This window comes from Eublepharis macularius, chromosome 5 (genome assembly GCF_028583425.1).
Source record: "Eublepharis macularius isolate TG4126 chromosome 5, MPM_Emac_v1.0, whole genome shotgun sequence".
Lineage (NCBI taxonomy): Eukaryota > Metazoa > Chordata > Lepidosauria > Squamata > Eublepharidae > Eublepharis > Eublepharis macularius.
In genome coordinates, this window is record NC_072794.1 from 85,997,394 (window position 1) to 86,009,474 (window position 12,081).

At 47.1% G+C, this 12,081-nt stretch overlaps 1 protein-coding gene across 1 annotated transcript in view; it reads left to right on the forward strand.

The window, feature by feature from the left end:
• Nucleotides 1-12,081, forward strand: part of LRP8 (LDL receptor related protein 8) — a 295,799-nt gene that overhangs the window by 271,455 nt on the left and 12,263 nt on the right. The window contains 3 exon segments of the mRNA XM_054980392.1: nucleotides 38-265; nucleotides 1,144-1,262; nucleotides 10,308-10,447. Of these exon segments, the coding sequence (XP_054836367.1) occupies nucleotides 38-265; nucleotides 1,144-1,262; nucleotides 10,308-10,447 (487 nt within the window).

Sequence of the window (12,081 nt, forward strand, 5' to 3'; positions counted from 1 at the left end):
TTCCCTCTTCATAAACTGTCAGTTTTGGTCTCCACAGTGCCTACATAGACAAAGCCAGCGACACAGCAGAGCAGGTGGTTCTAATAGACAGCCAACTGAATTCTCCTGAAGGCCTGGCAATAGATTGGATTCACAAGAACATCTACTGGACAGATTCAGGAAACAAGACCATTTCTGTAGCCACGGCTGATGGCAGTAAGAGAAGGACACTTTTCAATACTAATTTAAATGAGCCCAGAGCCATTGCAGTGGATCCAACACAGGGGTACGTGTGAAAGAGAGGGCAATCTCTCATATTCTGTCACAGTGTATTGCACAGGGCATTTGGCTATGATTACAACATAGGAAAACTCAGTTTGCAAGCGGTTTACAGTTTTAATTAGTAAGACTCATAACTGACCCATATGTTGCTCCATCATTAATCAAGGGCTTTTAGAAAGTTAGCAGCCTGAATAGCTCTGAGTAGCCTGATCTTGTCAGAGCTCAGAAGCCAAGCCGGGTGGGCCTCAGTTAGTGTTTGGGTGTGAGACCAACAAGGAAGACCGAAGGGCAGGCATTGCAGAGAAAAGCAATGGCAAGCCACCTTTGAATGTCTCTTGCCCTATGGGGTCACCATGAGTCAATTGCAACTTGATGGCACATAATTATTATTGTTATTAGGAAGTTGGAGCATGGAGGACCTCTCCTTAGAGCAGGAAATTGGGTCAGATGTCCTCTGTATCTTTCCCATCTGTATCCTTCTCATTTGTGGCTTTAGAGGACTAAGACAGATGCAGTATGCTTCCATTTTGTGAATCATAAGCCCTGCTATGGTCCTACTGAATTAAATTGAAGAGCTTTGTACGTGCGCATTTGTCTCTATGTGCTTTCGTACCAAATCAGGTTCAGAGTCCTGTGATTGTCACATAGCTGCAGCACCCAGTTGTGGTACTGGGCAGTCATTGCTCAATTTGCTGTTCTACAATTGATCAAGGGAAGTACCTCATAAATGTAGGTTTGATCTCAACTGAATTAATTCATATTCATTCATCCAGATATCTGGATGTCAATGAAATGGGATTACATTTTTTTAAAGAAGTAATAACCACAGAAAGTGAATTTTAGAACTGCGCCTTTTGATTTAAGAGTTCCCCTCTCTTACAGATTTATATATTGGTCTGACTGGGGTGACATAGCAAAAATTGAAAAATCTGGCTTGAATGGTGTGGATCGGCAAGTGCTTGTAATAGAAAACATTGAATGGCCCAATGGCATCACCCTCGGTAAGCAGACAAAGTGGAATCAGATCATTGCAAATCCCAGCACTCTGGCACTTTCAGTTTGTACAATTAACTAAGCGAGAGGAAAATAATCATACACGTCTCAGGATTTTCTCTTAACTGTGGCTGGTCATTTAAGTCTTAATACAAATGTTGTGGATGCACATATCCTCCTAAAGTTCTTCTGCTAGTTCAGTAATTTTCACTACGCAGAGCCTCCTTCATAACATTTCCAAAAAGACAAAGTAGGCAATGTGCAGAATTTATTTATTTATTTATTCAATTTCTAGCCCGCCCTTCCTGCAAGCAGGCTCAGGGCAGGTTACAACAGGATATAAAATACATTTAAAACCAGAATAAAACCACATCATCACAATCATTTATTACAACAAAACACAGTTATTGAGATAGTGGCCCATACCCTCCACCCCTGCCAATGATGCACAGGGGGGAAGGGAAGAACAGCCATCTTGGTCAGACTATGATTCATGTGGGGAGGCCGAGATGACTATACATAAATTGCCTCTCAGCTTCTGTTAGCTAGTACAGAAGAGCATCATTGAAGGATGAGATCAAGAACATGGATAGGGTTTGCTCAAATCCCTCTTCTCTTCTCCGGCTGTTTTTCCAGCTGCAGGGAGAAAGATACAGGGCCCTATGTCTTTTACCTTCTGCTTGGAAAAACAGCTGGATGGGGCAATATCAACTGGGAAATGATTGCCAGAAAAGAAAGTTATCTTCCACACAGGTTATCTGCTCTGAGTTCAATGCTTATAGAAAGTCTCCCCCCCCCCCCCGCTCACCCATAGCATCATGGTGCATTTGTGCTCCTCTGGAGGTTTCACTGGTTTTTCTCAGATCTTTCTCAAACCTGCTTTGCTATGAAGTTTTGGGAAAGATTACAATAAAGCCAAGATGGCTGCTGTGTATGTATGGAAAATTTTTGATTTTTTGGCTCTCATGGCAGCCATTTTCCCTGATCCTATTCCCATCTCAGCCATCTCCCCCCCCCCCCAACCACCACCACTGGGGAGCTTTTTATGTTATTTTTTAAAATAAGTACTAAAATATCATTACATCGATATACTGCTGTAACAATAAGTTTAGCTGATTCTCTGAATCTATTTCATTTTTTAAAATGAAACTCTAGCCCCTTCTCCAGTGGTCCTGGGAGTGGGGAAGTTCCTCACTTCTGGGACACAGCTCCTCCTCTCCGAAGACAGAGTCAGTCGGCTGATCTGATCCTGGAGGGGAGGGGCTTGTCCTGGGGATCACCAGGCTTTCTGGCCCTGCCTTCCAAGCATGATGTTTTCAGTGGCACTCCACAGAGTGCAGCAATCCTGGGAACAGAAGAACATCGAGCTTGTACAGGAAGGGAAGGGCTCTACCACCACCCCTCTTCCTGTACCACTTTGGAGCAGTGGCAGGCATTAGAGCTGACATCCCTAGGTACTCCTAGGTTCCATGGCCACAACTGCAGACTCCCACCAAGGCCCAGCCTTTAGGCCGGGAGGACCCCCCCTCCTCAGATGACCCAGAGAGCACGGTTGAGACCGCAGCAGCCTGTCCTAGAGCACCAACTCCCAAGGCAGCTCTCACAGGCTTGGAAGGAGCAGGCTTCAGCAACAGCAGAGAAGCAACTCCAGCCCTGGCAACCCTGACTGAACCATGGTAAGGCTGTTCCAATGGGGACGTAAAGCCGTAGAAGGAAAGAAGGGAGGTGAGAAAAGCAGAAGAAGTCTCGGAGCCAGTTGACCCCAAATAAAAGGGAGCCATTTCTTTTTCCTTCCTTTGGTCTGGGCCCCTGTAGTGTACTTTCACTTTGGGTTTTTTCTTTGGAGGGGAGTGTTTCTTTTGGCAGAGAAGTCAGCAAAAGCCACCTCCCAAGGCTTAGTAAACACAGTCTGTGACTTGGATTGACAAATTCCCCAGCCTCTACTTCCTCCTGGGTTTCTGGGAAGAGCTGTGGTTCAATGAAAGAGCCCCTGCTTGGCATGCCAGAGGTCTCAGGTTCAATTCCTTGCAAGTCTGGTTAAAAAGAACCAGGCAGTAGATGGTATGAGCAACCTCTGTCAGAGACCCTGAAAAGCTCTCATGGCCCTTTCTTATAACAGGAGGGACAACCCAGTCAGGGGTCTGTCTCCAAGAAGAGAAAACGGGACAGTACCTCCCCGCCTCAGATCAAAGAGGGGAGTACAAGTGCCATAGAGAGCACAGTCCACTGCTAAGCCTCCAGTCTGAGGACTCAGGTATTGGATTCTTCCTCAGCTAAGGGGGAAAGGGAATTATTAGAAGTAGAAGAGGTGGTGATCACCTCAATACAAACAAGGCTCTTTCCCCAGGAGCTGTATGTCAGACTCCTCCCTAAGATGCTGAGGATCCTAGAGATTTCCCATAAGACCGAAGGGAAAGAAGAACCAGACCAAGTTTTCCCTGAGCGGTCGGAGAGAACCCTCCCCAAATCAGGAGCAGCTTCTTCAGGGATTCCCCTTCCAGCAGCCTGATGAAGGCTGAGTGGGAAGCTCTAACTAAAACCCAAAGCTAACCATATTTTTTTCCAAGTTTTATTCTGGTTCCAGAGGCTGCTAAAAGGATCAAACTACCATTGGTGGGTGACTTGCATGGCATCCAATTTCATGCTGCCTATGGATGCAGATGGTCTGCCCAAAGATTCCTATGACAGGCAGATTGAACAAGCTCTGCACAGGAAATTTGAAGCTTCTACTACATCTCTCAGAGCATCAGCAGCAGGTTCACTTTTTTGCTAGAGCCATATTTTCTTACGCCTTGGACCTGGCTGCAACAAGCAGCAATGTCTCCAAAGAACTAAAGGATGAAATCAAGAAAATCGCCATGGCAACAGCCTTTGCGGCAGATGTGTCCTTGGATGCTCTGCAGTTGTCAGCAAGATCCATGGCACTTAGTGTGGCAGCCAGGTACAATACTTGGCTTAGGAACTGGGGCGTGGACCCTTCAGCCCAAGCCAAAGTAGCCAACCAGTTTGAAGAAGGTTTGTACAAAATACCTGGTGGAGGTCAAAGAAAAGAAGAAAGAGGTTTCAGTCCTTTCGAGAGTCCAAGTGTCATTCCTGCACGGGCTACTCCAGGTCACTCAAGGGAAGATGGCAGACCAAACTTTGAGAGGAGAGTAGATCCTCTTCCTTCAACAAATCTGGTCAGAACGCCAAGGGACTGAAGGGAAACTCTGTGTGACTATGCAGAGACAACAGGCACAATTGGGATTTGAGGGTGTTAACAAAACCTTGTGAACTTTTGGCAACAGGCAGTAAGCGACAGGTGGATGCTGGATACAATGACCAATAGGTATCTGCTGAAATTCAACTCTGTATCACCTGGACACTTCCTCCAAATCCCAAAGAATGAGTAAAAAAAACCCCCACCAACTTTTGGAAAAGGCCATTCAGCATCTACTAGTGTAGAGGCCATAGAACCGGAGCCAGAAGCACACAGAACCCAGGGGGGTGTACTCAGTGTTTTTCATAGTCCCAATGAAGAATGGTGATGTCAGGACCATGTTGGACCTGAAATGGTTGGGCAGACGCATCAGAACAAGAAAATTCAAAATGGAAATGCTTAAATCCACTGTGGCTGCCATTCAGATTTTCTGGCTTCCATCCATCTGTCGGAGGCCAATTTACATGTTCTGATACAAGGAGCCCATCACAGGTTGCTCTGCATACAAAGGAAGACACTTTCCAATATCAGGCTCTACTTTTTGGCCTAAAGTCATTGCCCAGGATTTTCACCAAAATCCTAGTAGCCCTGGTAGCACATCTGAGTTTGCAGGGAGTGTCTCTTTTTCCCATACCTGGGTGACATTTAGATCAAGGCTCCTGCTCTACTCCAGGAGATGGAAGTGGTGAAATGAATGGTAGCCTGCCTGTGGGTTCATGGCTCGTGGTCAACAAGGAAAAGAGCCATTTTCGTCAACCAGAGCCAGGGCCTTTTCGGTCCTGGCTCCAACCTGGTGGAACACTCTGTCTGATGAGACCAGGGCCTGGCAGGTCTTGCTATCCTTTTGCTGGGCCTGTAAGACAGAGCTGTTCTGCCAGACATATGGTTGACGCTGGGCAGGGCCCCCACTGGTTGAATAGAGGGGATCGTCCCTTCCTATCAGGAAATAGCTACCACCCAACCCTTTGTGATATTCTTTTAGGGGCAGTTGGATGATGGATTATATGAATTGTTTGTGCTGCTGCTTTTTGTACTCTGTATTTTAGATTTTAAATTATATATTATTGTCTACTAGAAACAAAGCCTGTTGTGCAAATAAATACATCAGACTCTAGAAAGCTGGGGCTGGGGTGGGCTGGCGCTGGGGGGGGGGTCTGAGGAGGGCTGACAGGTGGAGGGGCAAGGGGGTTTGGGGAGAGCTGAGAGGCAGGAGGGGTCTGGGGAGGATTGGCAGGTAGAGGAGCAAGGGGGGTCTGGGGAGGGCTGAGAGGCAGGAGGGGGCTGGTGAGGATTGGCAGGTAGAGGGGCAAGGGGGGTTCTGGGGAGGGCTGAGAGGCAGGAGGGGTCTGGGGAGGATTGGCAGGTAGAAGGGCAAGGGGGGTTCTGAGGAGGGCTGGCAGGTGGAGGGGAAAGCGAGGGGTCTGGGGAGGATTGGCAGGTAGAGGGGCAAGGGGGGTTCTGGGGAGGGCTGAAAGGCAGGAGGGGTCTGGGGAGGATTGGCAGGTAGAGGGGCAAGGGGGGTCTGGGGAGGGCTCCAGTGGGGCTTCCAGGGCGGCAGGCGCTTCACCTCCGCCTCATCCCCACCGAGAGCGGCGCGGCGCAGCTCCAGCGGGGCTCCGAGGGCAATGGGCACTTCACCTCTGCCTCATCCCCACCGAGAGCGGCACGGCGCAGCTCTGGTGGGGCTCTGAGGGTGGTGGGTGCTTCACCTCCGCCTTGTCCCCACCGAGAGTGGCGTGCTGCACCTCCGGCGGGGCTTCCATGGTGGTGGGAACTTTGGTCTCACCCCGTCGCCTGGGCTTTACCTGCAGGCGCGTCGCTCTTCCTGTGCCACCCTCCTCCCCCGGCTGGGCTACATAGCCCAGTGGCATGAGACCGGGCAGACTCGCCTGACCCTCCGCCACCAGAGGTGGCGTTCCAAAACGCCCTTTTTTCCTCGTGCACCTGCGCAGGCACACCAGGGTAAAAATGCGTCGTCTGAAAGACGCTAAGGGAATTATATAGTAGGATTGGTTTTAAAGTTGAAATGTTAATGTTTTTATAATGTATATGATGTAATCCACCCTGAGCCTGCTGATGTCGGGAGAGCGGAAAATAAATAAAACATAAATAAATTTTCTTCCAGCCCAGAAAATGGGACGCTTGGGGGACATGATAGATATGGCCCAAGACAGAGTTTTCCTGTCACAGGAAAGACAACATAAAATTCAGACAATGGTATCAGCAGTCTTATGGAACCAGAAGGTGGAAGTGATGCTCCTGGTTCAGCTGCTAGGGACGATCATGTCAGGATGTCCTCCAGTGATCAAGTTTCCATGGCCGGGCACTCTAGAGATTCCCATACCAAGAGGTGATAACACACAAGAGGTCCAACAACCCTCAAACGGGATATCAACTAGTGACTGGACCCATCCAGTTCCACAATGGCATTTCAGACAGACAATATGACAGCCAAGGCCTATGTGAACAGACAAGGAGGCACCAGATGCAAGTTCCCGAATGAAGAAACGTGCATCATGCTGTAGTGGGTGGAGAATCACCTTAAATCTCTAAAAGCAGTACACGTAGTAGGCCAGGACAACACGTTGATGGACTGGCTAAGCCAGAGTGTGATGGACCAATCAGAATGGATGCTATCCAGAGAAAATTTCTGGCAGGTCTGCCAGAGGTTCAGCAAGGCAGAGCTGGACCTATTTGCCAACAATCAGAACTGTTAGGTTCTGAGATTCATTTGGGGAGAGAGAGAGAGAACCTCAAGCCATAGGGGTAGATGCTAGACATGAGCACAAACCACTAAAAAACCGAACCGTGCAGTTCGTAGTTCGTGGTGTTTTCACGAACCAGGAACCACAAACTGGGGCAAGTTCACGAACCGGCATTTAAATCCCGGATCAGCTGCTTATCAGGGAGACAAGCGGGGCTGTTTAAATGGCCACTGCCAGCAGCGGGGAAATGGCCATTTAATCTGTGGATGGGGTTTGGCTGGCGAGCCGGGAGTTCCCAGCCGACCAGCCATTTCCCTGCTGCTCCGAGCCAGCCAAGCCTCACCCGGCCAGCCAGTCAGCCAAGCCCCACCCGCAGTTTAAATGGCCATTTCCCCGCCGCTCAGAGCCATTTAAACTGCGTGTGGGGCTTGGCTAGATGGCCAGGAACTGTGAGTGTGGCTTGGCTAGCCGGCCGGTAACTACTGGCCAGGGAGCCAAGCCCCACTGTTTAAATTATCAGCTGATCTACGGGTTTAAATGCCCCTTTCCCTGCCTTTGCAGTGGCAGGGAAAGGGGCATTTCTCTTTAAAACAAACCAAATGTTGACCATTTTGTGGAAGTTCGTGGAAACAAGCTTCCACGAACCACTGGTTTGCAAACCATGAACCGGGCTGGTTTGTGGAGCTTTTTGGTTCATAATCCAGTTCTTTCCAATCTCTAGTAGACTCCATGAGCTGCAAGTGGGCCCAACAACTCTTGTATGCCTTTCCCCCGGTACAACTGTTTCACAGAGTTGTTCAGAAAATCATGGAGCAACATGCAGAGGTGATACTAATAGTGCTTTTCTGACCAAGAAGGGCTTGGGTTCAAGAACTGAAGGGGCTCTTAATTATGGGTCCCAGGTGCCTCCCACTGAAGGAGGACCTGTTAATGCAGGGAACAATGCCACACTCCTCGACTGACTCTGCCAAACCTCACAGCCTAGAGATTGAGGGCAAATAGCTAGTATGATTAGGTTATGCAGGAGGTGTAATAAATACCATGTTAGCCTCTAAGAAGAGCTCCTCATAGTCTATAACACTACCTGGCAAGTTTTCCAGATCTGGTGCTTAGATAGAGGCATAGGGCCCTTATCGGTACCAGTTAGGAAGATACTATCTTTCCTTCAAGAAGCGTTGGATAAAGGTCTTAACAACAGCACCCTTGGAAGGCAGGTGGCAGCCATCTCAATAATTAGGGGTTCTAAGAAAAGACATTCCATACTACAACATTCTCATCTCAAGAGATTCTTAAGGGGGACCTCATTGTTAAATCTTCCACGAGTTTCCCATGTGGAATCTTAATTTTGTACTGAGAGCATTATCTAAAGAATCCTTTGAGCCTATGGCTTCATGTCATCTGAAAGAACTGACTTTTAAGACTTTTTCTGGTGGGAGCTGCACTATCAGCAGATAGGGAGCTCTACATTCTTACCAATGACAGAGTAGTATTACGACCGGACCCAGCCTTTGTCCCGGAAGTGAACTCCATCTTTCATAGGATGGAAGAGATAGAGCCGTCCTCCTCCTGCCCTAATCCAAAGCATGAGAAGGAAAGGGAGTGGCACTGCCTTGATGTGCGTATTTGGATAGGACTAAATAGTTACACAAGTCTGAAACCCTACTTGTGTCATTTAGGAAGTCCTCCTTGGGGCAGAGAGTGTCCACTTCCACACTAAGTAGGTGGATCAGGGGGTGCAACATCCTGACATACAGGACCAGGGGTATGAAACTGTGTCAAGGTACATTCTCTACCGGGGCGGCAACATCAGCAGCCTACAGATCCTTTCCTTTGTTAGAGACAATTTGTAAGGCGACAACCTGGAAATCAGTACACTTTTTCACCAGACACTACAGGATAGATAAATTGCCTTCTGCTGAGGCAGCCTTCAGCAGGAGGATACTACTACATACCCTCTAGGCCGGAAAGCAAGACAACCCACCCTGGGGCACACTGTTTTTTCATGTCCCTTAAGTGAGGACTGCCCCACTTCCAGGACCATCAGAGAATAGAAGATTTGTTTTCACTTACGTGAAGCTTCCTTTCTCAGTGGTCCAGGAGTGGGGCAGTCCTACCCACGCATGATTTCTTAGGGGATGGCTTCCAGGGACTATGGAGGTCTGCTGGAGAGTCAGGATGGTAGTTTTTTCTCCCGCTGGTGTTCAAAGGAGGCATATCTTTGCAGGGAAGAGGCTAGAGAGTTTTTTAAAAGATGAAAACTGGGATGAAAAGATTAAAACCTGCTTCAGCTATCATTACTACTGTATATTGATAATAATGACATTCTAGTGCTGATTTAAAAAAAAACAATTGCAAAAGCTCTGTTGATCTGGGATGGGAGTGGCCACTTCCATGGAACTGTGGCAGGGAAACTGTGAGGAGACATGCCGTGTGGAAGCCCCGTTGCTGCTGAGCTTAACCTGCAACAGCAACACAAAATCCCATCCCTACATGGAAGACACCAAACTCTTGAGGAACCCCTTTCTTTGCTGTCTTCTGCTGAATGTTTAAAAAGTCAAGAGACTGCATATTGAGGGTATCATCTAGTTTTGCTCTTATTTGCATATAGGATGCAAGGTACTGCTACTATGCACATTTTGTCCCATTTGTCTATAGACTCAGTAAAAATAATGCTAACTGCTTATGTACATATTAATGCAGAAAAAGAGCATTCAATCCATAGAGCTATGATTTCAGCTCTCGAGTTACTTCTGACTGCTTGGGAGCTGCCCCCATGTGCCTGGTTTAGTACTTGCATACCAAACAAAAGGATAGAAACTTAATAATAAGTTTTTAATCCCAGACAAGTCTTTTAAAAGGAACTGATGCTTTGTGGAGTTTTAATTTTAACAGCGTTTCTATGGTATGTTCATCTGAATGTAGTATTTTTGGAATTGGGGGGCATTGCTAACTTCCTTGAATGCTTGTTGTGAGTATGTAATGTATGTAATTATCCCTGTGTGTGGCACAATGGGCAGAGGAGCAGCCTGGACGTTTCTGACATACGAGACCTTATCTGACCCCTCCTGCGAAAAAGGGGTTCACTCCTATAATATATATGAAAATTAATGCATGTGGATATATTTCACTTTGACTTTTTTGCTTCCCAGATTTGTTGAATGAACGTCTCTACTGGGTAGACTCCAAGTTGCACTTACTTTCAAGTGTAGATTTCAGTGGTGGCAACAGGAAAGTTCTCATCTCTTCCACAGATTACTTGAGCCATCCATTTGGATTAGCAGTATTTGAGGTATGAGATCATGAGTGGGACTAAGCCTAGCTACAACCTGAACCTCAGTCAAGGAACTAATGAGAAGTAGGCGTGTGCACAGGAAAAAAATTGGTAAATTCAAGTTCGGAATAACAAATTCATTCTCCAGTTTGGTTCGGTAATACAAAGCTAATTGGGTAAAATTTGGCCATTCTTTCCTATAGGAAACTCAGTTTGGGTGTATACTGTGGCCTGGGCGGGGTCATATTTGACCAAATCTCACCACATTTGCAGGGGACTTATTCCTCACTGTTCTCTAATTACCCCCCAATTTTCCAAAAGAATGGACCCTAGAGGACATTTTATGCCCTCCCCCAACCACCTCCAATCTCCATTATTGGGGAAACTATGGAGGCTATCCAGTGGGCTGGGGGTGGCATTTGGCAAGCAAAATCCACCAAATTTGCAGGAGACCTATTCCTAAAAGTACACTAAAACACCACTAGGTAATTTAAGCTAAACTGAGACTAGTACCTTAGCAAACACTCCCCCAGAAGAACAACAACCCTGAACCAACGGCAATTAAACACCAGACCCAATTTATGGCAACAGAAAGCACCAAGCAAAAAACAGTTAACACTATAAAGAAACAGCACCCCAAGCACCAAGAACAGGGGAAAATAGGCACCCCAAAGAACAACCAGCAAAAACAGAGGCGAATTTAATAAATTTAACTGGAACTGTAAAACACCCACAACAGGATAATCCACAACAGGGTAAAACAAAAAAGATCCTCCCCCAGAAGAACAAGGAGCAAAATGAAAAGTAAATATAACCAACTTCAAACCAAAGCCCCCCCCCACAAAAGCCCAACCAAAGCACCCCCGACACACAGCAAAAAAGCAGCTTTTAAAATGCAAAGTAAAAAAAAAAAATTCCCTTCCCCCACAACCCTATTCCTCCCAGACACCAGGCTTACCTCCTTCCCCCCAAAAGAGAAAAAAAAACCTGTGAGTCTAATGACTCTCAAACCAGGCAGCAGCAGAAGTCCTCTAGATGCAGCAGCAAAAGTTCTCTAGGTGCAGCAGGTCTCAGCAGGCAGCAGCAGGAATCCACTCACTCCAGGTCAGGATCCAGTCACAGTCCAAAGCAGGCCAGAGTCCCAGACCACAGAGAGAGAGCAAACAGCCAACAGCAGTAGACAGTGTCTCTCAATCTCCAGGCCCGAAATGCAGACTGCTCTGAGGGAAGCCTGTCTAATTTAACTCCTTGCAGGGCAGTTTTTAAAAGGCTCTTTCCTTCTTGAGAATCCTATTGACCAGAGATGTAGTACTCCTGCAAGGATTGGCCACACTCCCCCTTCCCCCCTTCTGCCTCTGCCTCACTCCCCCCTTCTCACTCCCCCTCCAATCTGGTTACAAAAGGCAGGAAACAGTGTTTATTTGCTATTCCTTAACAATGGAACAGCAAGTCACAGCCCAGCTGCGATTGCCGAATTTTGCCGAATTTTACCAAATCAATTCAGTAAACTTAAATTTAGTATTCAGTAATCCCTTTTAAGTTAAGTAATACCAAATTGTACCGAATGATTTTACCGAATCAGGTAAAGTTCGGTATTTTTAATTGAATACCGAACCTGAATCTCAGATCCTTAGAAGCAGGTCTGGAACTAA